General features: G+C 40.6%; 2 protein-coding genes and 1 long non-coding RNA gene across 4 annotated transcripts in view; 2 read left to right on the top strand and 1 right to left on the bottom strand.

Annotated features, from left to right (window-relative positions):
• LOC134761657 (uncharacterized) overlaps positions 1 to 8506 on the top strand; it is a 29423-nt gene extending 20917 nt beyond the window's left edge. The window contains exons 4-5 of the long non-coding RNA XR_010140616.1: positions 6162 to 6376; positions 7892 to 8506. This is a non-coding gene — a long non-coding RNA (uncharacterized LOC134761657). The remainder of the gene's footprint in view (positions 1 to 6161; positions 6377 to 7891) is intronic.
• A 51-nt stretch (positions 8507 to 8557) lies between these two features.
• Positions 8558 to 10782, top strand: LOC129060187 (zinc finger protein with KRAB and SCAN domains 7-like). The gene is made up of 2 exons (XM_054558610.2): positions 8558 to 8782; positions 10267 to 10782. The coding sequence occupies exons 1-2, from the start codon at positions 8581 to 8583 to the stop codon at positions 10629 to 10631; spliced, it is 567 nt and encodes a 188-aa protein (XP_054414585.2). The 5' UTR covers positions 8558 to 8580; the 3' UTR covers positions 10632 to 10782.
• Positions 10783 to 17720: 6938 nt separating this feature from the next.
• Positions 17721 to 20058, bottom strand: LOC100937493 (cytochrome c oxidase assembly protein COX11, mitochondrial-like). 2 transcript variants are annotated; one of them, XM_063725411.1, is made up of 3 exons: positions 19387 to 20058; position 18972; positions 17721 to 17768 (listed from the first exon to the last, which is right to left on the bottom strand). In XM_063725411.1, exons 1-3 carry the CDS (start codon positions 20031 to 20033, stop codon positions 17721 to 17723), a joined length of 696 nt encoding a protein of 231 aa, XP_063581481.1. In that variant the 5' UTR covers positions 20034 to 20058. The 2 variants fall into 2 exon arrangements, with proteins under 2 accessions (XP_063581481.1, XP_063581480.1); XM_063725410.1 differs by lacking the exon at positions 17721 to 17768 and having other exon boundaries at positions 18906 to 20058.
• Positions 20059 to 21217: the final 1159 nt, after the last annotated feature.

The raw sequence follows: 21217 nt of genomic DNA, 5'->3' as shown, positions 1-21217 counted from the left end.
CAGCGTTCTATCTGAGGCCAACCTCATGCCAGGGAGCTCCAAACCAAAGACTGAAGATGGTGGAGATACAAGGGCCTGCTGATTTCTCACATACCTGGGACTTCTCTAGTGAGAAACCTTTATTCTAGAGCTCCCCATTGGCTGGCAATGGGGATGTGAAGTAAGAAGGTAGAGCTTAAACACCAGCAACCAAGGGACTGCAATTATCATAACAACCAGCAGACACATAACTAGCACAATGAGCATGTGAATGGAGTGGCCAAGGTGGCAGCGATAAAGATTACACAAGAGTGCAACAGAATAAACTCCCATTTACCAAAGCAGAAATAACAGGTGCTGCCTGTAAAGGTCCAAAGTGCCAGCAATAGATACCAATGCTAAGACTTTCAATGTCTCTATTCCTCAAGGAAAAGAACCAGCCACTTGGCAGGTTGATAATAATAGACCCATTCTACCATAGGCAGGCAGGGTTTAATCTCACATAGATACCTATTCCTGGTATGGGTTTAACATTCTTGTTCATATAGCCCCAGTCAAGACCACTATCTAGAGATATTTGGGTTCATATGCATTGAATCTCACAAAAGCTAGTGTGCGACCATACAAACTGGCGAGGTGACCCGCTTCTAGTAAGCCCGTGATGGGACTCACTGGTCCTATTCCAAACCACATTATCTAGAAGCACCTGGTCCGACAGAGAGTTGAACTGGCTTGCTGAAGGCACAGCTGCAGCACCAGCTCAGAGGTAATAAGGCATTCTCCAGGATGCAACGTATGTACTACTGAATTAGAGCTCCTAAATGGTGCTGTGTCTCCTCCAAAAGGAAGAAAATGTGAGTCCAGGAACCAAAACATGGAAGCAGGAGTGGCCCCATTAATCATTACTTCCAGTGGACCATTTGGGGATTTGTGTTTCCCATTCCCACAATTCTGAGCTTGGCAAAGTTAGACTCCTAGTCTCAAAGACAGTCCACTCTTGCCAGGGGATATAGCAAGAAACCCATTGAAGTAAAAGCTACAACTGCCACCTAGGCATTTTGAGATCCTTGTGTCCAGGGATCAGAAGAGAAGAGAAGGTAGAGCTGTTTTTACATAGTGAGGTCAGGGTGGAATACATATGAAGCTCAGATGATTCACTTAGTTGCCTCTTGATATACCCTTGTTCAACTGTAGTCATAGATGGACAACTAGACAAACAGAATAGAAAGAAGAACCAAGAGAAAAAAATACTTTTATTCATAAATAAATGGGCCTGAGGATTAGCGAAGAAAAATGAATTATTCAATAACAAGTGTGAGACAATTGAGTATTCATGCAGAAAAATGCAAATAAAACAGAATCACTGACTCATATCATACCCCTCCAAAATGTATCCTAAATGTAAAATATTACTTTATAAAAACAAAATTTTAAATCATTTAAAAAAATATAAGATCATATTTTAATCTTATAGGGTTAGAAAAATTTTTCTTAAACAATATCCAAATAGTACAATCCATATAAAAATAAAAATAAATTTAACTAAATTAACCATAAAATCTTCTGTGCCTCAGAAGACACCAATAAGCAAAACAGAGAGATGGGCCTCCAATTGGGATGTCAGAGATGGATCCAGGTTTTGTAGAACCTGAATCCTGTATAATCTGGGGGACCCTTTTGAAAAGTAGAATACAAAATTATGAATGTGTAATTACTACAAATGCTCTTGCAGCCTTCAAAGCAACCCAGGCAAGTGAAGAATCCTAAATATCAAAGATGTATAAAGAGCTTTTTAAAAATGAGTAATAAAAAGACCAGCAGTCAAAGAGGAAAGCATATAATGATATGAAACCAGTAATCAACAAATAAGGAAATACAAATTAGAAGATTATCACTAGTAATAGAAAAATGCAAATTTTAAAAATCATATATAAAATTATACCAATAAAACTGGAATAAGTTTTAAAGTCCAGGGATATCAAAAGTCAAAGAAGCCACTGCACTCCATAGGCGACAGAGCCAGACTCTGTCTCAAAAAAAAAAAAAAAAGGTCAAAGAGGATGTTGACCAGCAAGAACTCTCACACACTACTAGAAGGAGTATAAACTGAGAGTAATTTAGCAATATCTAGTGCACAGATTTCCAACTAGCACATTGCGGCACATAGTTGGGCTATGAATGTGTGACAGGTGTGCTGTTGAGATATGGATCTCCTTAGAGAGGCCAGGCAAGACCATGGGAAATTAATAATTTTAGTTCTGGTTGCTTCTAGCCACAAGCAGCTTTATACATCACTTCCAGTTTGTTATACAATTATCACTTACTTATGTACCATGAGAGAAGAAGGGTTGAGAATAACTGTTTCTGTTAGAATTCTTAGTTGCAAGCATCAGAATCCACTCTACAGATGAAATAGTATAAGAATTTATTAAGAATATCAGTTGACTTAGAGTCTCCTGAAAGGCCAGAGAAACACTAGAATTATGCAGTCAGGAAAAAAAAATGCCCAAATTTCACTCCCAGACTTCCCAGACTGCTCATACAAGCAATCCCACAACAGTGGATAATTATCATCACTTTCAATATGAGCACGAAACACAGGACACTACACTACAGCATGGAGCTTGGTCACTTTTGCTTCTAAAGGTTCTTAATATGACCACACTGCTACCTCATTTACAGAATTCTGCATAGCATCCCCTTCCTCACAGTGCTCTCTTCTAAATTGAAGTTTTTCATGAATGCGTCTTATTGGCAAAACCTATGTTACATGACTGCTCACTACCTGCAGGGGAAGTTAAAAAATGGGTTTTTCTAGCACCTACCTTAAAAAGGTAGGAGTTATAATGGGGGAAAGTCACAGTTATAGGAAGGGTGCTCCAAGTATTCTGGGTAGCCACAAATATGTCAAATATTCACAACATCCAATACAATAAAGAGAAACATATCCCCTTTAGCAATTTCACTATTGGGCAAATGTCATTTTAAAAAAGCTAAATGCACTAGTGATGTACTCGCACATGCACAAAAGAAGATGTACAAGAATGTTCATGACAACATTGTTTGTAAACAATTTAATTCACACCAATAGGAGAATGATGAATAAATTGGGGTACATTTATAATCTGGAATAGTGTACAGTAGTGAAAACGACCAGGCACGGTGGTTCACGCCTATAATCCCAGCACTTTGGGAGGCCAAGGTGGGCAGATCACGAAGCCAGGAAGGAGTTCGAGACCAGCCTGACCAAAATGGTGAAACCCCCATCTCTACTAAAATACAAAAATTAGCTGGACATGGTGGCACGTGCCTGTAATCCCAGCTACTCAGGAGGCTGAGGCAGTAGAATCGCTTGAACCCAGGAGGCGGAGGTCACGGTGAGCCGAGATTGCACCACTGCACTCCAGCCTGGGTGACAGAGCAAGACTCCTTCTCAAACAAAGCAAAACAAAACACAAAACATGTAAAGTGTTAAGCAAAAAAGATTAGTAAAGAAACAGTTTTAAAACATATATAAATATATATACACACACACACACACACACACACCACTTATGGATATTTTTAAAGTTATAGATAGATGCACAATCTAAAATGTACGAAAATGAAAGCTACCAAATTCTGGGATGATGGTTGCCATTTCTTTTTTGTCGTTCTCTCTTTCTTTTCTTTACTTTTTCAGACAGAGTCTTATTCTGTCTGAGTGGAGTGCAGTGGCACAATCACGGCTCACTGAGGCCTCTACTTCCTGGCCTCAAGCGATCCTCCCATCTCAGCCTCCTGAGTAGCTGGGACTGCAGGCATGCACCACCTCAACATTACTAATCATGAGGGAAATGCAAATCAAACTACAATGAGGTATCATATGATTCCAGTTAGAATGACTATTATCAAAAGATGAAAAAAAAACATGCTAATGAGGATGCAGAGAATGGGGAACTTTCATATGCTGTTGGTGGGAGTGTAAATTGTATAGCCATTATGGAAAACACTATGGAGTTTCTCACAAACTAAAAATAGAACTATCAATCCAGCAATCCCACTCCTGGTATTTATCAAAAGCAAAGGAAATCAATATATCAAAGAGATCCATGGACCCCCATGTTTATTGCAGTATTATTCACAATAGCAAAGATACCAAATCAATGTACATGTCCATCAGTGGATGAATGGATAAAGAAAACGTGGTACATTTAAGTAACGAAATATTATTCCACCATTAAAAAAGAAGAAAATCATATCATTTGCAGCAACATGGATAGAACTCGAGATTATTATGCTATGTGAAATAAGCCAGACACAGAAAGACAAGTATCACATATACTCACATGTGGGAACTAAAAAAGTTGATCTAATGAAGGCAGACAGTAGAATGATAGTTATTAGAGGCTGGGAAGGATGTAGGTGTGGGGGTGAAGAGAGGTTGGTTAATGGATACAAACATATAGTCACATTAAAGGAATAAATTCTAATGTTAGTTGAGTAGGGTGACTATAATTAACAATTTATCATACATTTTAAAATAGCTAGAAATGAGGACTTGAAATGTTCTCAACAGATAGAAGTGATAAATGCTTGTAGTGATGGATATCCTAAATACCCTGACTTGAGCATTACACATTCTATGCATGCAACAAAATATCACCTGTACCCCATAAATACGTACAAATATTATGCATCAATAAAATAAATAAATACATAAATATTTTGAAGATAAATTTGATAGGAGTTTGATGGATTTTATGTGAGGGTTAAAAAACAGAAATGCCCAAGTTTCTGATTTGGACAAGTGAACAAAAGGAATGTTGGAAGAAGATCAGATTTGGGTGCAGAGATTACAAGTTTCGCTTTGAACATGTTTTGTTTGAGATGCCTTTAAGGCACTTAAACATAGAAGGAAAAACAATCATGACATTTAATCATGGATTCAAATCAAATCTGGAGATGTGAATTTGAGACACATCCACAAATAAAATGAGATACCAGTAAACTGACCAAAAATTTAGAAAAGTTGTAACACTTGTTGCTCTTCGAAGTGTGAGGTGGTTACAGCCTTTTGGAAAGCAAACTAACAGCATCTATTGCTAAAAATACATATGTTTTTCCACCTAGCAATACTACTTATGAGAACCTATATCCTATAAATAAAATTGTCTGTGCAAAACAGGTGTGCATAAGAATGTATATTGCTGGATAATGAGGTTAGGAGATTGAGACCATCCTGGCTAACATGGTGAAACCCCATCTCTACTAAAAATATAAAAAATTAGCCGGCGCGGTGGAAGGCGCCTGTAGCCCCAGCTACTCGGGAGGTTGAGGCAGGAGAATGGCGTGAACCTGGGAGATGGAGCTTGCAGCACTCCACTCCAGCCTGGGTGACAGAGCGAGACTCCGTCTCAAAAAAAAAAAAGTGTATATTGCTAACTTGTTCATGATAATACAAACTGGAATAGTATGACTGTTAATAAATTAGCTATTAAAATAAACACGTTGGGGCCATTTTAAATAATGCTTAATTCCAGATGACTCACAACACTTTCTAGTAGGATTCTAGAGGTATAAAGAAAATATGGCCAGGCGTGGTGGCTCACACCTGTAATCCCAGCACCTTGGGGGGGCCAAGGCCGGCAGATGGCTTGAGCTTAGGGGTTCGAAATCATCCTGGGCACATAGTGAGACCCCGTATCTACAAAAAATACAAAAATTAGCCAGGCGTGGTGGCCTGCCTGTAGTCCCAGCTACTCGGGAGGCTGAGGCGGGAGGATCTCTTGAGCTGTGGAAGCAGAGGTTGCAGTGAGCACCTTTGCACTCCAGCCTGGGTGACAGAGTAAGACCCTCTCTACATGCAAGAATTTGTGTATATGATATTACCTCATGTTTACAAAATAAAATTATCTCCCCTTCCCCTCCCCCCAAATCCCATATATGTATAGTATTAGACCTTGGTATCTAATGTGCTCCTGGGGCTCTTTCTATGTTCAATACTCAACAGTAACTCTGTGCTGTACGTACCACTATTGTTCTTTTACAGGTAAGGAATATGGGACATAAAGAATTTAAGTAACTTGACCCACAGCACAAAGATATCAAGGTATACAAGTTAAGCTCAGAAAACAAGCTCTTAAACACTACACTGTCTCTCTGTATTTGCTTATAAATGTGTACATCTGTTTACCGTACAGGGAGAAAAATATGGAAGAATACATACCGGGGAACTGACATAGGTTGGGGGAATGAGAAGATGATGATTTGGATGGCTGGAGATGGAGAGGAGAAGATAAACCCGGGCAAAAAAGAAAGAAAGAAAGAAAGATCAGGTTCTCCAGACTGGACAGCCATTCCTAGATTAACCAGGCATTGATACGGGAGGGAGATGCTTTGCTGCAGGAATTCTCAGGTAATAGGAAGAGACCACAGAATGGTATCATAGGATGATGGCTGGAAGAAGCAAACCATGGAAATGAACATTCCTAGAGTGCTGCCCCGACACTTCCAGATGTTGGCTGGTCTTTAATGACGGGGTTTTCAGGGCTTCAAGAGAGTAGGACCTGGGCTCTAGGCTGACCCTGGGCCGGGTGTAGACCCCTTCTTCTCCTTTCCAGTTCGAGCTGCCATTAGCTGGTCTCCTGGAGTGACCCCTGACGAAGAGGACAGAGCTTCGTGCCCGACCCTAACCCTGGCTTCCGTACCCCTAGCCAGCCTGTCTTGGTGACTTGGAATCAGGCTCCTCTTCTCTGGAAGTTTTGGAGAAGCAGGACTCCTGAATTTAAGAGGGTGGCCTTCTTGGAATCTGGTGAGGCCTTGACACATAGAAAACAGGGAAATTTTCCCCAATCTTTAGGGTCAAAAGTGTTTTAGAAATCAGATTTTTGAAGGATTTTTTAAAAGCAGTATGATGCATGTGTGCTACATATGCATAATACCCCAGAGATCTGGGGAAGCCCCGTATTCAAGCCTATTAATATTTCTGTAATAAAACATGAATATTTATGCTGACTGTAAATAGCTTCATGTCATTTCAAGCCAAGTTTTGTTACAAAATATGTTTATGTTACTTTGGGTATTGCCATCAAATGACTTATGAAAACACTCTTGGTTTTCAGAGCTTTGCGGGATTTTGAATTTGTGGAAAAGGAATTGTGGACCTGTTCTGTTTAATATTTTCATTGCCTTATTTCTCTAATCATGTTTGTTTATCATACAGTGTAAAGGAAATGATTCCTTAATAAGTTTTGTGAGTCTTACAGTTAATACCTTTTGTTAGTCATTCTGTATTTCAACAGATAGTTTATTAATGACGTGCTACATACCAGGCACTATTCTAGGCAGTGGAAGTATTGCAGTGTACAGCACAGATGAAGCCCCTACTCTTATGGCACTTATTGTGAGGGTAACAAACAAAAAGCAGATTTTATTTGCCTTTTAATTATATGTTTTAATGTCGGGGGTGATGCGTGTTATAAAAAAATATAGTAAGGTAAGAGGGCAGATAGTGGTGGAGAGCTACTTTTTTTTTTTACAGGATGAGCTAGAAATACCTCTTTGAGGAAATGGTTTGTGAGCATACTTTAATGAAATGAGGGAATGTCTCATGCACATATCTGGGTAATAGTATTCCAAGCAGGTGTGAAGGCCCTTGCATGGAATGCATTTCACATATCTAGAACAGAAAAGAGTTGAAATAGAGTGAGCACAGGAAACATTGGTAAGAAAAAGATTACTCTTTTTATTTATAAAATAGTCATATAAATTTCCATTACTGAGGTGTAAAATCCTCAAATTATATCACTGTTAGCAAAACCTCAAAACTCTTTTCTAAAGTGGCATAGGCAGCCTTTCTAGTACATGTAGTTAAAAAAAAAAACGGATGGAAGTTTTTCACCTTTGAATAACATTTTCTTTATTTTTTAAGGTGAATCTCCCTGGATTATAAACCCATCTGCAGTTACTCCTGAGTGAAAATGGTTACAGAGTGTATCATACAGGATGGAGAACAGGAGGGAACTGTGATAGTAAAAATGGAGGAAAATAACTCTTTTTATACAAGAAATTGACTTGCAGTAGAACAGCCAGCCCAGCCAGGAAGTCTTCTGCCAATGCTTTAGACAGCTCTGCTAGCAGGAGACACCTGGACCCAGGGAGGCTCTAAGACAACTCTGGGAACTTTGCCATAAGTGGCTATGACTAGAGGATCATACCAAGGAGCAGATCTTGGAACTGCTGGTGCTGCAGCATTTCCTGTCCATCCCATCCGAGGAGCTCCAGTGTTGGGTACAAGAGCATCATCCATTGAATGGAAATGAAGCTGTGTCTTTGCTGGAAGATTGCAGAGAGAACTTGATGATCCTGGATTTCAGGTGGGAAGAGGAGCTGTGTCTTGTGGTAGCAAAGTGAGCATTTAATGGTTAAGTCAATAGGGAAGCAGTGAAGACAACATTACTGAGGTTTAATTCCTATTAGGCTTCACTGGTAGTGTCAGTTCGTTTTTCTATCTCATCTCTCCTTCTAATTCCGTTGAGTCCCTTTTTCCCATTCTATTTCCATAGGAATGTTTCTTGAGGTTTCAGATCTAGTTCCCACAGAAGTTTCCTCTCAAGCCTAATGGTCCCTAATTGTCTCCAAGGCACATCCCAAGAAGGTGGACTGGAAGTGCTCTGGGAGGAGGTGATATCTCTGGGAGCTGCACAGCAGTCACCATGTTATCACCTCCAACACATAGAAACCCTGCTCAAGGATGACACTTTGGAACCCTATTCTCCACAAGAAAGAGGGAAGGAGGAAAAGGAGGAATCTATCTGGGGAGGTGGGTAAGAGTAAGGACTCTTGTTTGGCCAACCAGAGGCATCCTTTATAGTTTATTCGTTAGCATCTCTAACCCTAACTCTCTCTCTCTTGAAACCCTCCCTGACCCATCTGTCTCTGTCTTTATAAAGTAGAGCCTTTATCCTTGGCCTTTTAAGCAAAATATTTTTATTCTATTTGCTTTCACATATCCATCTTTGATTTTCATTAAAGCATTAAATTATCACACCATTCTGTTACTTTTTATGTCTTCCTTGTCTATACCCTCTATCCCTTTAAGTGCTCTCTGCCCATCAGTGATGAAGTTGCCTTTTAAGCCTTTCACTTTGACTACATTTCTATCTTCTTCCACATTAAATTCTTTTTTCTTATCAATACCTTCCCCTACTTGTCACTCCGGTATAGATTAGGTACCCCTTTTCCTTTCCACATTCTCTGTATGCCAAATGTGCTTTCCATTTAAAAAGTATCCTCCTTTTTACATTCTGACCCTTTTTAAAAAGAATCTGTCTCCAGCAAACAGCAATGAAATGATTAGGAGAGCTAAGAAGTCAGTACTTTTCTAGTATTTCCTGTGAGTTCAGGTGGGATGTTCATTTAAATGAGTTCAGTACACAATTTATCTTCTTCAGGTCAAATTTTACTAAAATGTATTTTTTATTGTGTTTATAAAGGAATACTGACCTTTGTTTATTAAGGAATTGTTGGTTTACGCTGAATCTTCAAGCAGTGCCTTATTTGGGAGACGATTAAGACAAAAGGGCTTTTTCCCCAAGCAATGGTATAAATACACTTTTGCCTTTCTGCTATAGTTGTTGTTGTTGTTGCTGCTGTTGTTGTTGTTGCTGCTGCTGTTGTTGTTGTTTTTGAGACAAGGTTTCACTCCATTGCCCAGGCTGGCACAATCTCATCTCACTGCAACCTCCACCTCCTGGGCTCAAGCAATTCTGCTGCCTCAACCGCCCAAGTAGCTGGGACTACGAGCATTAGCATGGGCCTGCCTAATTTTTCTATTTTTGGTAGAGACGAGGTTTTGCCATGTTGCCCAGGCTGGTCCTGGGCTCAAGCAATCCACCCGCCTCGGCATCCCAAAGTGCTAGAATTACAGGCGTGAGCCACCACACCTGGCCCTTGAATGCAATTCTAACTTATTTACGCACTTAGGCTTTTTCAATATGCTCTGATGATTTGTATCCTGTTTTGGAGGTAAAGATTATTCTCAATCCCACTTTAGTATTATATAGATTATTTATTCTTAGGATATGTCCGTTTCACCTTTGCTTTCTAGCACTTTCCTTCCTTAACTCAACTGTAAAAGTATTTACTGATTGTTGGGGGAGCATGGCTAAAAAGGAAATAAATGATCCCTCAGGAGTTTACTATCTCATCAATAAAAAAAGGTGACATTTCCATTCTGTTTAAAAATTTTTATAATAAAAAGTTAAAAAATAAAGTGATATTTGAATGATTCATTTTCTATTTTAGACAGTGAAACCAAACCTGAGACTGGTAATTTGGCTCCAAAGCAGGAAGCATGCAAAGGAATAGAATCACAGAGGTCGCTGTTTGGTAGAATCTGCAGAAGCAGCAACATTTTACAGGATACTCATTTTGGAGACCTTCATGAATGCAAGGACAGGTTTGAAAAGCATCAAGGAAATTTAAAGGAAGGCAAAGAACACAGATGTGATCAGTGTGGGAAAAGTTTCATGCACAACATCGGTCTTATTGGACATCAGAGAATCTATACAGGGGAAAAACCCTTTATATATGAAGAATGTGGGAGAGTCTTCAGTCAAAACACAACCCCCTTTAAACATCTCAGAATTCACACCGGTAAGAAACCTTAGTGTAATCAGTGTGGTAAGTTTTAGTCGAGGCTCAGTCCTTATTAAACATCAGATAAATCACACTGGGGAGGAGCCTTATGAGTACAGTGAATGTGGTAAAACCTTCAGTAACAGCACGGGACTTACCCAGCAGCAGAGATTCCATACCTTAATCAAATGTTACCAGTGCAATGAGTGTAGGAAGGCTTTCAGGGAAAGTTCAAACCTCACTAAATATCAGTGAATTCATACAGGAGAAAAATCTTATGAATGTGACAAAGGTGGAAAAGCCTTTGGTGGAAGTTCTGATCTTACTGGACATCAGAGAATTCACACTGGGTAGAAACCCTATGAATGTGATGAATATGGGAAGGCCTTCCATCTGAGTTCACATCTCACTGAATGCCATAGAATCCATAAGAGTGACCTCACTTTCCCCAGCCACCCTATGTACACTGAAGCTTCCATGCCTTTTTCTTCCATTTCTCCCCCTTTACACCCAGAATGCCCTCTTTGTTTTTTCCCCAACCAGATTTTATTAATTTTTTAGGTCTTCTTAGGTTTATTTTATTTTTTATTTTTTAAGATTTTATTTTATTTTGGATTCAGAGAGTACATGTGCAGGTTTATTACATGAATATATTGCAAAATGGTCTTTGGGCTTCTAGTGTACTCATTATCCAAATAGTGACCATTGTACCAAATGAGTAATTTGTCAACTCTCACTCCTATCCCAACCCCCCACCCCCAGTTTGTAGTCCCCAGTGTCTATTGTTTCCATCTTTATATCCATATGTCCCCATTGTTTAGCTCCCACTTATAAGTGAGAACATGTGGTATTTGATTTTCTGTTTCTGATTTATTTCGCTCAGGATAATGGCCTCCAGCTTCATCCATGTTGTTGCACAGAGCATGATTTTGTTCTTTTTTTATGGCTATGTAGTATTTCGTGTTTGTTGGCTGCTTGGATGTCTTCTTTTGAGAAACGTCAGTTCATGTCCTTTGCCCACTTTTTAATGGGGTCGTTTGTTTTTTTTTTCTTTTTAGTTGTTTGAGTTCCCTGTAGATTCCAGACATTAGTCCTTTGTCAGAGGCATAATGCAAATTTTTCTCCCATTCTGTAGATTGCCTGTTTACTCTGTTGATTGCTTCTTTTTCTGTGCAGAGCCTTTTTAGTTTAATTAAGCCCATTTGTCTATTTTTGTTTTTGTTGCATTTGCTTTTGGGCCAACCAAATTTTACATGTGTCTTACCATAACCGTGTTTAGAATAAACAAGCATTCTGAATGCTGAACCTCCTAGAGATTGTGTAGCAGTACCCCTAATGTGTCATTAAAAATGGGCTTCGGTGAAATGTTAGTGACCCTCTTGGGCTCCTACCCTGTGTGCTTTCAGTTAACTTGGTGACAATTGGGTTTGCCTTCTGAAAATAAGATATTGCTTCTTTTTTTTTTTTGTTTTTTAGTTTTAGGAACTAAAGATAACATCTTTTTTCTTTTTTAGGAAGAGATTTTTATTATTTTATTTTATTTTATTTTATTTTATTAAGTATTTATTGATCATTCTTGGGTGTTTCTCGGAGAGGGGGATATGGCAGGGTCATAGGATAATAGTGGAGAGAAGGTCAGCAGATAAACACATGAACAAAGGTCTCTGGTTTTCCTAGGCAGAGGTCCCTGTGGCCTTCCGCAGTGTTTGTGTCCCTGGGTACTTGAGATTAGGGAGTGGTGATGACTCTTAAAGAGCATGCTGCCTTCAAGCATCTGTTTAACAAAGCACATCTTGCACCGCCCTTAATCCATTTAACCCTGAGTTGACACAGCACATGTTTCAGAGAGCAGGGGGCTGGGGGCAAGGCCATAGATCAACAGCATCCCAAGACAGAAGAATTTCTCCTCCCAGACGGGGCAGCCGGGCAGAGGGGCTCCTCACTTCCCAGACGGGGCGGCCAGGTAGAGGCGCTCCTCACTTCCCAGACGGGGCGGCCAGGCAGAGGCGCTCCTCACTTCCTCCCAGACGGGGTGGCGGCCGGGCAAAGTGCTCCTCACCTCCCAGACGGGGCGGCCGGGCAGAGGTGCTCCTCACCTCCCAGAAGGGGCAGCCGGGCAGAGGCGCTCCTCACTTCCCAGATGGGGCAGCCGGGCAGAGGCGCTCCTCACTTCCTCCCAGACGGGGTGGCGGCCAGGCAGAGGCGCTCCTCACTTCCCAGACGTTGGGCGACCGGGCAGAGGTGCTCCTCACCTCCCAGACGGGGCGGCCGGGCAGAGGCGCTCCTCACTTCCTCCCAGACGGGGTGGCGGCCGGGCAGAGGCGCTCCTCACCTCCCAGACGGCGCGGCCGGGCAGAGGTGCTCCTCACCTTCCAGACGGGGCGGCCGGGCAGATGCGCTCCTCACTTCCCAGACGATGGGCAGCCGGGCAGAGACGCTCCTCACTTCCTATATGGGATGGCAGCCGGGCAGAGGCGCTCCTCACTTCCCAGATGGGGCGGCTGGGCAGAGGCGCTCCTCACATCCCAGACGATGGGCGGCCAGGCAGAGGCGCTCCTCACCTCCCAGACGGTGCGGCCGGGCAGAGGCTGTAATCTTAGCACTTTGGGAGGCCAAGGCAGGTGGCTGGGAGGTGGAGGTGTAGCGAGCCGAGATCACGCCACTGCACTCCGGCATGGGCAACATTGAGCATTGAGTGAGCGAGACTCCGTCTGCAATCCCAGCACCTCGGGAGGCCAAGGCGGGCAGATCACTGGAGGCCAGGAGCTGGAGACCAGCCCGGTCAACACGTCGAAACCCCGTCTCCACCAAAAATACAAAAACCAGTCAGGCATGGCGGCGCCCGCCTGCAACCCCAGGCACTCGGCAGGCTGCGGCAGGAGAATCACAGGAGCCCGAGGCAGGGAGGTTACAGCGAGCTGAGATCACGGCAGTACAGTCCAGCTTCGGCAACAGAGGGAGACCGAAGAAAGGAGGGAGAGGGGGAGGGGGAAGGGGAGCAGATATTGCTTCTTGAGGAAGAGAAGAGCAATCCCTTTCTGGAGATATTGGAAAACACTAGTACTCAAGTAGGCATTGGTCACCTTATGCGGGAGATAGCCTGTGATGCTGACCCAGACATACACCAGGCTGCAATGAGAGTCAGAGGAAGATCCTTTCTAGATGGTATTGTATAAATGGCTGATGCCACTGTACACCAGACATCCAGGTAGGATAGACCCAAGAGGAAGTGCTCCTTATTCAGGCATCTTTATTTTAGCTAGTACAGAAAAAAATAAGATGGGCTGGACCTCAAGAGGAATTCTGAGATCCCAAAACAAAGTGGTGTGTGATGCAAATAAAAAGATAACTAGAAACTTCACTGGATTAGAAGACAGGTAGCAAGGTTCAAAGCAAGGAAGGTCACAAATGACAAGAGTACAGTATACCCTAGGATGGGTGAACTAGAGAAATATTCTTCTTTACCATGGCTCCCACATGAATGTTATTTTAGGGACTGAGTGACTCTGAGGACATTAGCTACCATTTTTGTTGAGTCAGATATTACTATCAGTTAATAATGGAGCTATCATTTTCATATGATTAGCTATATACTTACAAGTGAACAGACCTTGAACTTCCTCTAGGTTTCTAAGTGAGGGCTTAAACCTCCAAATGTGACACCCTCTAAGGGTAACTCAAGCTATGGACACTTAAGACCCTGAGATGATGATAGAGTATTTTGAACATTATAATTTGCCGAATGTCTGTTGAACCACCTGGTGCAATGCAACTTGTGCTTCCTCTCTTACTCTTTTTTTGCACTTTTTCCTCCCTTATATTCACCTCTCTTTTTTCTTTTATCTGTTGTCCCTTTTTTTCTGATCACCTACACTCTTTCTACCACATAAGCATCATTTCTTTATAACTCCTCACCCTCTCCCCGCTAAACTTGTATTTCCCAGATATCAGTTCTTGTAGGCAGGAAGCAGAGATGGTGGGTTCAGTTAGAGGCGATGGGGGTCACATTTTTTAAAAAGGGAAGGAAAACCCTAGGTAGGTAGTCAAAGCATAGACACCCTATGTCAGACTCTATGATCAGCTGTTACTAACAGCTTATGTAAATGAGGTCCAAAGGTAGATAGTTTGAGGTTGTTGCTTTTGCTCTATAGAATCATCAGGAATCCAGGTCTCTTCCACCTTGTCACTGTCCTCTGTGTACAGCTTCTCTTCCCATGGCTACTGAAGCACTGGCAATCAATTCTGCATTCTAGTCAGCAGGAAGGGCAAAAAAAGGGACTCTTCCAGCTAAGTCAGCAATTTTCAAGGAGTCTTCTCAAAATGCAGAAACTCTTACATCTAGTTAGCCAGAATTTAGTCACATGACCACACTTTGCTACAAAGGTAACTAAGAAATGTAATCTTTATTTCAGGTGCCAGTGTACAAGATAAAAATTGTAATGGTTACTTGATAAAAAGGAGAGAATACTTATTTATTAGGCAAACAGTCTCTGCCCTAGTCCCAAATAAAGATATAACATTTCAAGTTCTTAAGTGCAGGAACCAACTCTTAAGAAATGTGTGATGAAAGATCAGTAAACAGATGAACGAATGAGAGAAGGAGCGCAAGGAACAAAATCAGAACTAAGAGATTCAATGGTGTTTTAGTGAATATTAGGAAGGTGGTGGGGATAAAGCAAGGAAAGGGAAAAGAGGAAGTGAGGAACAGGAACAGATAAATCTCTGAGTTAGAAGTCCCTAACACATCATGCTTCCTTAAATAATAGCATTAAAAAGCTTTATTTAAAAATGCAGTTTAACTCTATTTGAAGTGATATCAAAAAATATTTTCATTTTATATATCTATTTTTTGAGACACAGTCTCACTCTGTCGCCAAGGCTGGAGTGCAGTGGGGCAATCTTGGCTCACTGCAACCTCTGCCTCCCAGGTTCAAGCAATTCTCGTGCCTCAGCCCCCCAAGTAGCTGGGATTACAGGTATACGCCACCATGCCTGGCTAATTTCTTGTGTTTTTAGTAGAGACAGGGTTTCACCATGTTGGCCAGGCTGGTCTCAAACTCCTAACCTCAAGTGATCCGCCCACCTCGGCCTCCCAAAGCAGAGAGATTACGGGTGTGAGCCACCATGCCCAGCCTCAAAAGATATTTTTAAAGAAAAAATATCTAGTTTTTTTCCTACTACTAGAAAGAACTTATCCCTACTTCCCTAATTTAAGAATTATTTTTATTTCTTCAAATTGTCTATTTAGAGAGATTGATAAATAGATATATTTGTCAGGTACTTAGAATTTTATGACTTGTTATATTGTTTATTAACCACCCTTATTTTTAAAATTACTCCATGTGGCCGGGCGCGGTGGCTCACGCCTGTAATCCCAGCACCTTGGGAGGCCGAGGCGGGGGGATCACGAGGTCAGGAGATCGAGGCCATCCTGGCTAACACGGTGAAACCCTGTCTCTACTAAAAATACAAAAAAATTAGCTGGGTGTGGTGGTGGGCGTCTGTAGTCCCAGCTACTCGGGAGGCTGAGGTAGGAGAATGGCGTGAACTGGGGAAGTGGAGCTTACAGTGAGCTGAGATCACACCACTGCACTCCAGCTTGGGTGACAGAGAGAGACTCCGTCTCAAAAAAAAAAAAAAAAAATTACTCCATGTTTCCACATGATCAAATTTATTGCCTTATAGTTTATATAATAGTTTTAGGTCACTTTAGGCTTCGTATATAGTGTGTGTGTGTGTGTGTGTGTGTGTGTACATACACACAGTCATGTGTTACTTAACAACAGGGATACATTCTGAGAAATGCATCATTAAGCAATTTCATCATTGTTTGAACATCATAGAATGTACTTACAGAAACCTAGATATAGTCTACTACACAGCTAGGATACATAGTATGGCCCGTTTTCCTAGGCTACAAACCTGTACAGCATATTACTGTACTGAATACTGTAGGCAATTGTAACAATGGTAATTATCTGTATATCTAAACATATCTAAAAGTAGAAAAGGTACAATAAAAATATGCTCTAAAACTTTTTTTAAAAATAGTACACCTGTATAGGGCAACTCCATTATAATCTTATGAGGCTACTGTCTTATATGCAGCCCATTGTTGACCAAAACACTGTTATTCACAGCACATGACCTATATAGACAGGGCCACTTCTATCTCTATTTGGGATACATTTCACAAAAAGTGAAATAGCTGAGTAAAAAGATTGTCATATATGTTTAAGCATTGCTAAGAACTGCATTTTTGTCTAATGGACACTGTTGACCTTGCAACCAAAAAAAATGGCACCTTTAAGATCCACATGTGCCAGGCGCGGTGGCTCACACCTGTAATCCCAACACTTTGGGAGGCCAAGGTGGGTGGATCACCCGAGGTCAGGAGTTCGAAACCAGCCTGGCTAACATGGCGAAACCTCATCTCTATTAAAAACACAAAAATTAGCCGGGCGTGGTGGTGGGCGCCTGTAATCCCAGCTATCGGGAGGCTGAGGCAGGAGAATCGCTTGAACCCGGGAGGTGGAGGTTGCAGTGAGTTGAGATCATGCCATTGCACTCCAGCCTGGGCAACAAGAGCAAGACTCCATCTCGGAAAAAAAAAAAAAAAAAAAGATCCACATGTAAGGGTACCTAGTTAACTAACCCCTCAAACCCAAGGGAGCTAGCGGATCAGGAAAACTGGATATGAGTCCTGGGTCTGCTGAGCTCAGCAACACAGTTCATGTATCTGAGCTCTGGTTTATTCAGCTCTAAAATGAGTAGTTTGCATATTTTTTTAAAAAAGTATTGAAATACACACATACTTAAAAATACATAACAATATGTGCACGGTGAAATGACATACTGCAAAGTAAAACCATTCATATAACCACTACCAAGGTCAAGAAATAGAACCGTTACCTGTGCCCCAGAAGGCCCCAGTTGTGCTCCCTGCTAAACTCTGTTCCTTTCCTCCTCCCTGTTGTGACTTCTAACATCAGATATTGGTTTATTCTGTTCTGAACCTTATATAAATGAAATCATGAAGGATGTGTTTTTTGTCTTTTTTTTTTTTTTTACATTTTCTTTTTTATTTTAGAAGAAAGTGGATGATCAGCTCACTAGCCACATCAAAGGTGCCAATTCTCTAAAGGGTAGACTCTGTGCAGCTTTGAAGCCTGGAAGACAATACCTACCAACATGTCAAAGCCATGTTGGAACATTTCTGCTATAATGAAGATTAAATAGAAGAATAACAGTTCCAGGATAACATTGATTCCTGACAACAGCATGAGATTTCGACAGAACTTGTTTGGAACAAATACTCACTTAAAACTTCAGCAGAAGAAAAATTACTTAGTCCTTAGGCCAACCAATTTAACTGCAGTGTCATATGTTTCACAGGCCTTCCTACATTTAGAAATCGTCACACAGCTGTGATAAGAGTAGATTATTTTACTACAAAATAATTGTGAATAGATGAAAGCATAAAATGTGAGAAACTGAATGTATTATTCAGGAAGAATACTGAGTGCCTTCATTTAACTAAAGTTGGATGTAAAAGTCAATTTGCACTTCTTTATAATTCTCTGGTTTAGAATTATAAATTGTTAAAACCTTGATGATTGTCATTTAATTATATTTCAGGTCTCCTGAACAGGTCACTAGACTGTACGTTGGGTGGCCTTTAAATATGATTATTTGTAATGCTAAATAGTCTTTTTTTCTCTTTTTACTGCAACTTAACATTTCTATTTGGAACACAGAAAATGAAAATATTCAGAATAAGTTGTACATTTGATGACAAATAAACCACTATTAAAATAATTTAATAATTTTTTTTTTTTTTTTTACAAAAGTTTGTTTCCAGAAGAACTTTTGATGTCAGTAAATCTTCACAATCCCACCTGTACATTTTAACATTCATGGACTTGTAATGATGATGCTTTGGCTAGCAGCTTAGTAGATGTATTTTATTTCTATTTCATGATACTACAATTTCAAAGTAATTATCTATTCAGAACTCTGAATATAAAATAGCCCTAAATCTTAAAGGACAAATCAAATTTGAAATAAGAATTTAAATCTTTGGACAAGCTGTTAGGGCTTAGTGACTCCTCTTCTACTTTGAGCTTTTAAAATATTGACTGTTCATAATGAAGGAAAATAGCAACCAACTCTTTTAGATATAATAAACATGGTCAGAAGTTCTGGCCTATGACTTGAAACAAATAACCCCGAGCATTCATTTTTGAAAAATATTGTCAGATTCTTTGCTATAAGTATGAAGAGTTAATAATCTGGAAGGGAACTATAGAATTAAGCTGAACCCATGCCTGCATATTTAAAAAACAAAGCGGCTTATTTTAATACTATCAAACTCTTCGGTATGGTATTGAATAGTCAGTCATATATTCTAGCTAGGCATGTGGGTTTCTTATGATAACAGCTGAACTTGTTCTCTCAATTTTAAGTGAAATAAATTAGTTGAGAAAAAATAATTATTTAAAATATAAGGCTTCATATTATTGTACAATATTTCTCCTTTGAGAAGATAGGATACATGATTTTCCCAAAAATCACAACTTTGAAGGAAGACTTAGTTGCTGACTTCAATTATATCCTGGAACTGGCAACTTGTGCCCTTCCTTTGCTTCAAAAAAAGTGTAAGAAAGACTGATAAGATCAATATTAATCATTCTTGAGTCTTTAGCAAATTCAGGATCAATGTAGAAAAACACTAGCATATCCACTTCCTCTTAGGGATTAAGCCTTTGTTCTTCAAAACAGAGGCACTGTATTTTATTGAAATACTGTCCAGCTTCAAACAGAACAACATTGTATGTTGAAATTCCAATTATTGGTTTGTCAGTAGGATTCTTAGCTCTGTAAAACGCCAGTGCTGTGTCTCCTGGCACCACATATATTTCTGTTTGCTGAGGTCTAAAGTTCCACTGGAGATTTGCATGCACATCTGCATCAAAGTTAATTTTAATGATTCGATCCTTAACAGGCACCATGTTTTCAATCTGGTCTGAGGCATGACCTGCAACTGCTGATCCTCCAAGTCCAGTAGTCTGGCAATAGAGCCGATAAAGGGGTACGGCAGCGTAGGACGCCCCCAGCATGCCCACGGCGACAGCGGCCACGTAAGTGAGGGTCGTCTTGTTCCGCCTCCGCCGCTCCTCCTGCTGCGCGCGCGTGAGAGGGTTCGAGTTCTCAGGCCGCCGCGGCGGCTGCAATACTGGATGCCGGGCTCGAAGGCTGCAGCGCTTCCATGTCCCAAGCCACCACAGTCGTCTCTCGGCACCTCCTGTCCCACTCCACTCTGGCCTAAGAAACGGCTCTACCCTCTCTGCAGCCCTGGCTAGAGACCCAGGGTGGATCCAGCGCCAGCCACAGAAAGCGACGCGCCTCCATCCCGGATGCCAGAGCCCTCCCATAACCCCCTGAACTAACACCCACCCGCCTCTCAGGGACGAGAGGTCAAATCTCGTGTTTTTTGTCTTCTTTTACTCACTGTTCTGGCTCCTTTTACTATTATTTGTGAAATTTATCAACGTGGTTTGTAGCTGTAGTTCATTCATTTTCATTGCTACATAGTATTCAGTTCTCTTAATAAACTTTTTTTTAAAATCCATCCTACTGTTAATGGACTTTAGGGTTGTTTCCAGTTTAAAGCAATCACCAAAAAATGCTTCTAAGACATGTCTTTAGATGCAAGTACATATGCGTTTCTGGTGGCTGGGTCATAGAATATGCATACATTCGTCTTTAGTAGATATGCCAGAGTTTCCCCAAAATGGTTTCACCAATGTACACTTTCATGAAAAATATGTGAAAATTCCCATTGTTCCATAATCCTTGCTGAAATTTGGCACTGTGAATCCATTTCTAGCAGGGATTTCAGCATTGAGTTTATGATTCCTTAAGAAATATCCAAGGACCTATCACAATGGCAACATGTAAAAGCCTGAAAACATACAGTTCATGAGGCTGTGTGAAAACAGGCACTCTCACACTTTGCTGTTGAGAGTACAAAATAACACAACCCCTACAAAAGTCTCTCTCTTATTGTTCATTGCAGCATTATTTGTTAAAGCAAAATATTGCAAGTAATCCAAATACCCACCCCTAAGAAACTGGTTAAAAAAATTATGGCACATCCACACAATGAGTTATTTATGCAGGTGTGAAAAAAGAGGACTACTTCTATAAACAGGACATTTCTAGGCTTTTCTGTTAGATGATAAAGCAAGGCATGAAAGAATGTGTATAACATAACTTATGGGGTAAAGAAGGTAAATACTTATTTTTGCAAGAAAAAGTAGGGAAGGGAGGAGGGAAGGAAGAAGGAAAGGAGAGGATAAATAAACAATGAAAATGGGATATGAGTATATGGGGTAAAGGGACTGGGGATGGAAGCAGAACTCCTCTAAATATGCCTTTTTATATAATGTGGATTTTGAACTAAGTAAATGTTTTGAATTTTCAAAAGAGAATTAAAAAGGGATGAAAGCAAACCCTGAAATGGAATATAAACAGAAACAAATGATCCTAACCATATATCGTTTAAAATATAACCACAGAGAAAAGAAGTAATTCAAATAAGGTATTTATACAGCTA

The sequence above is a fragment of the Pongo abelii genome, chromosome 5 (assembly GCF_028885655.2).
Source record: "Pongo abelii isolate AG06213 chromosome 5, NHGRI_mPonAbe1-v2.0_pri, whole genome shotgun sequence".
In the NCBI taxonomy this organism is placed as follows: domain Eukaryota; kingdom Metazoa; phylum Chordata; class Mammalia; order Primates; family Hominidae; genus Pongo; species Pongo abelii.
The sequence above is the reverse complement of the archived record's forward strand: the minus strand, read 5'-3'. Positions and strand labels throughout refer to the sequence as shown.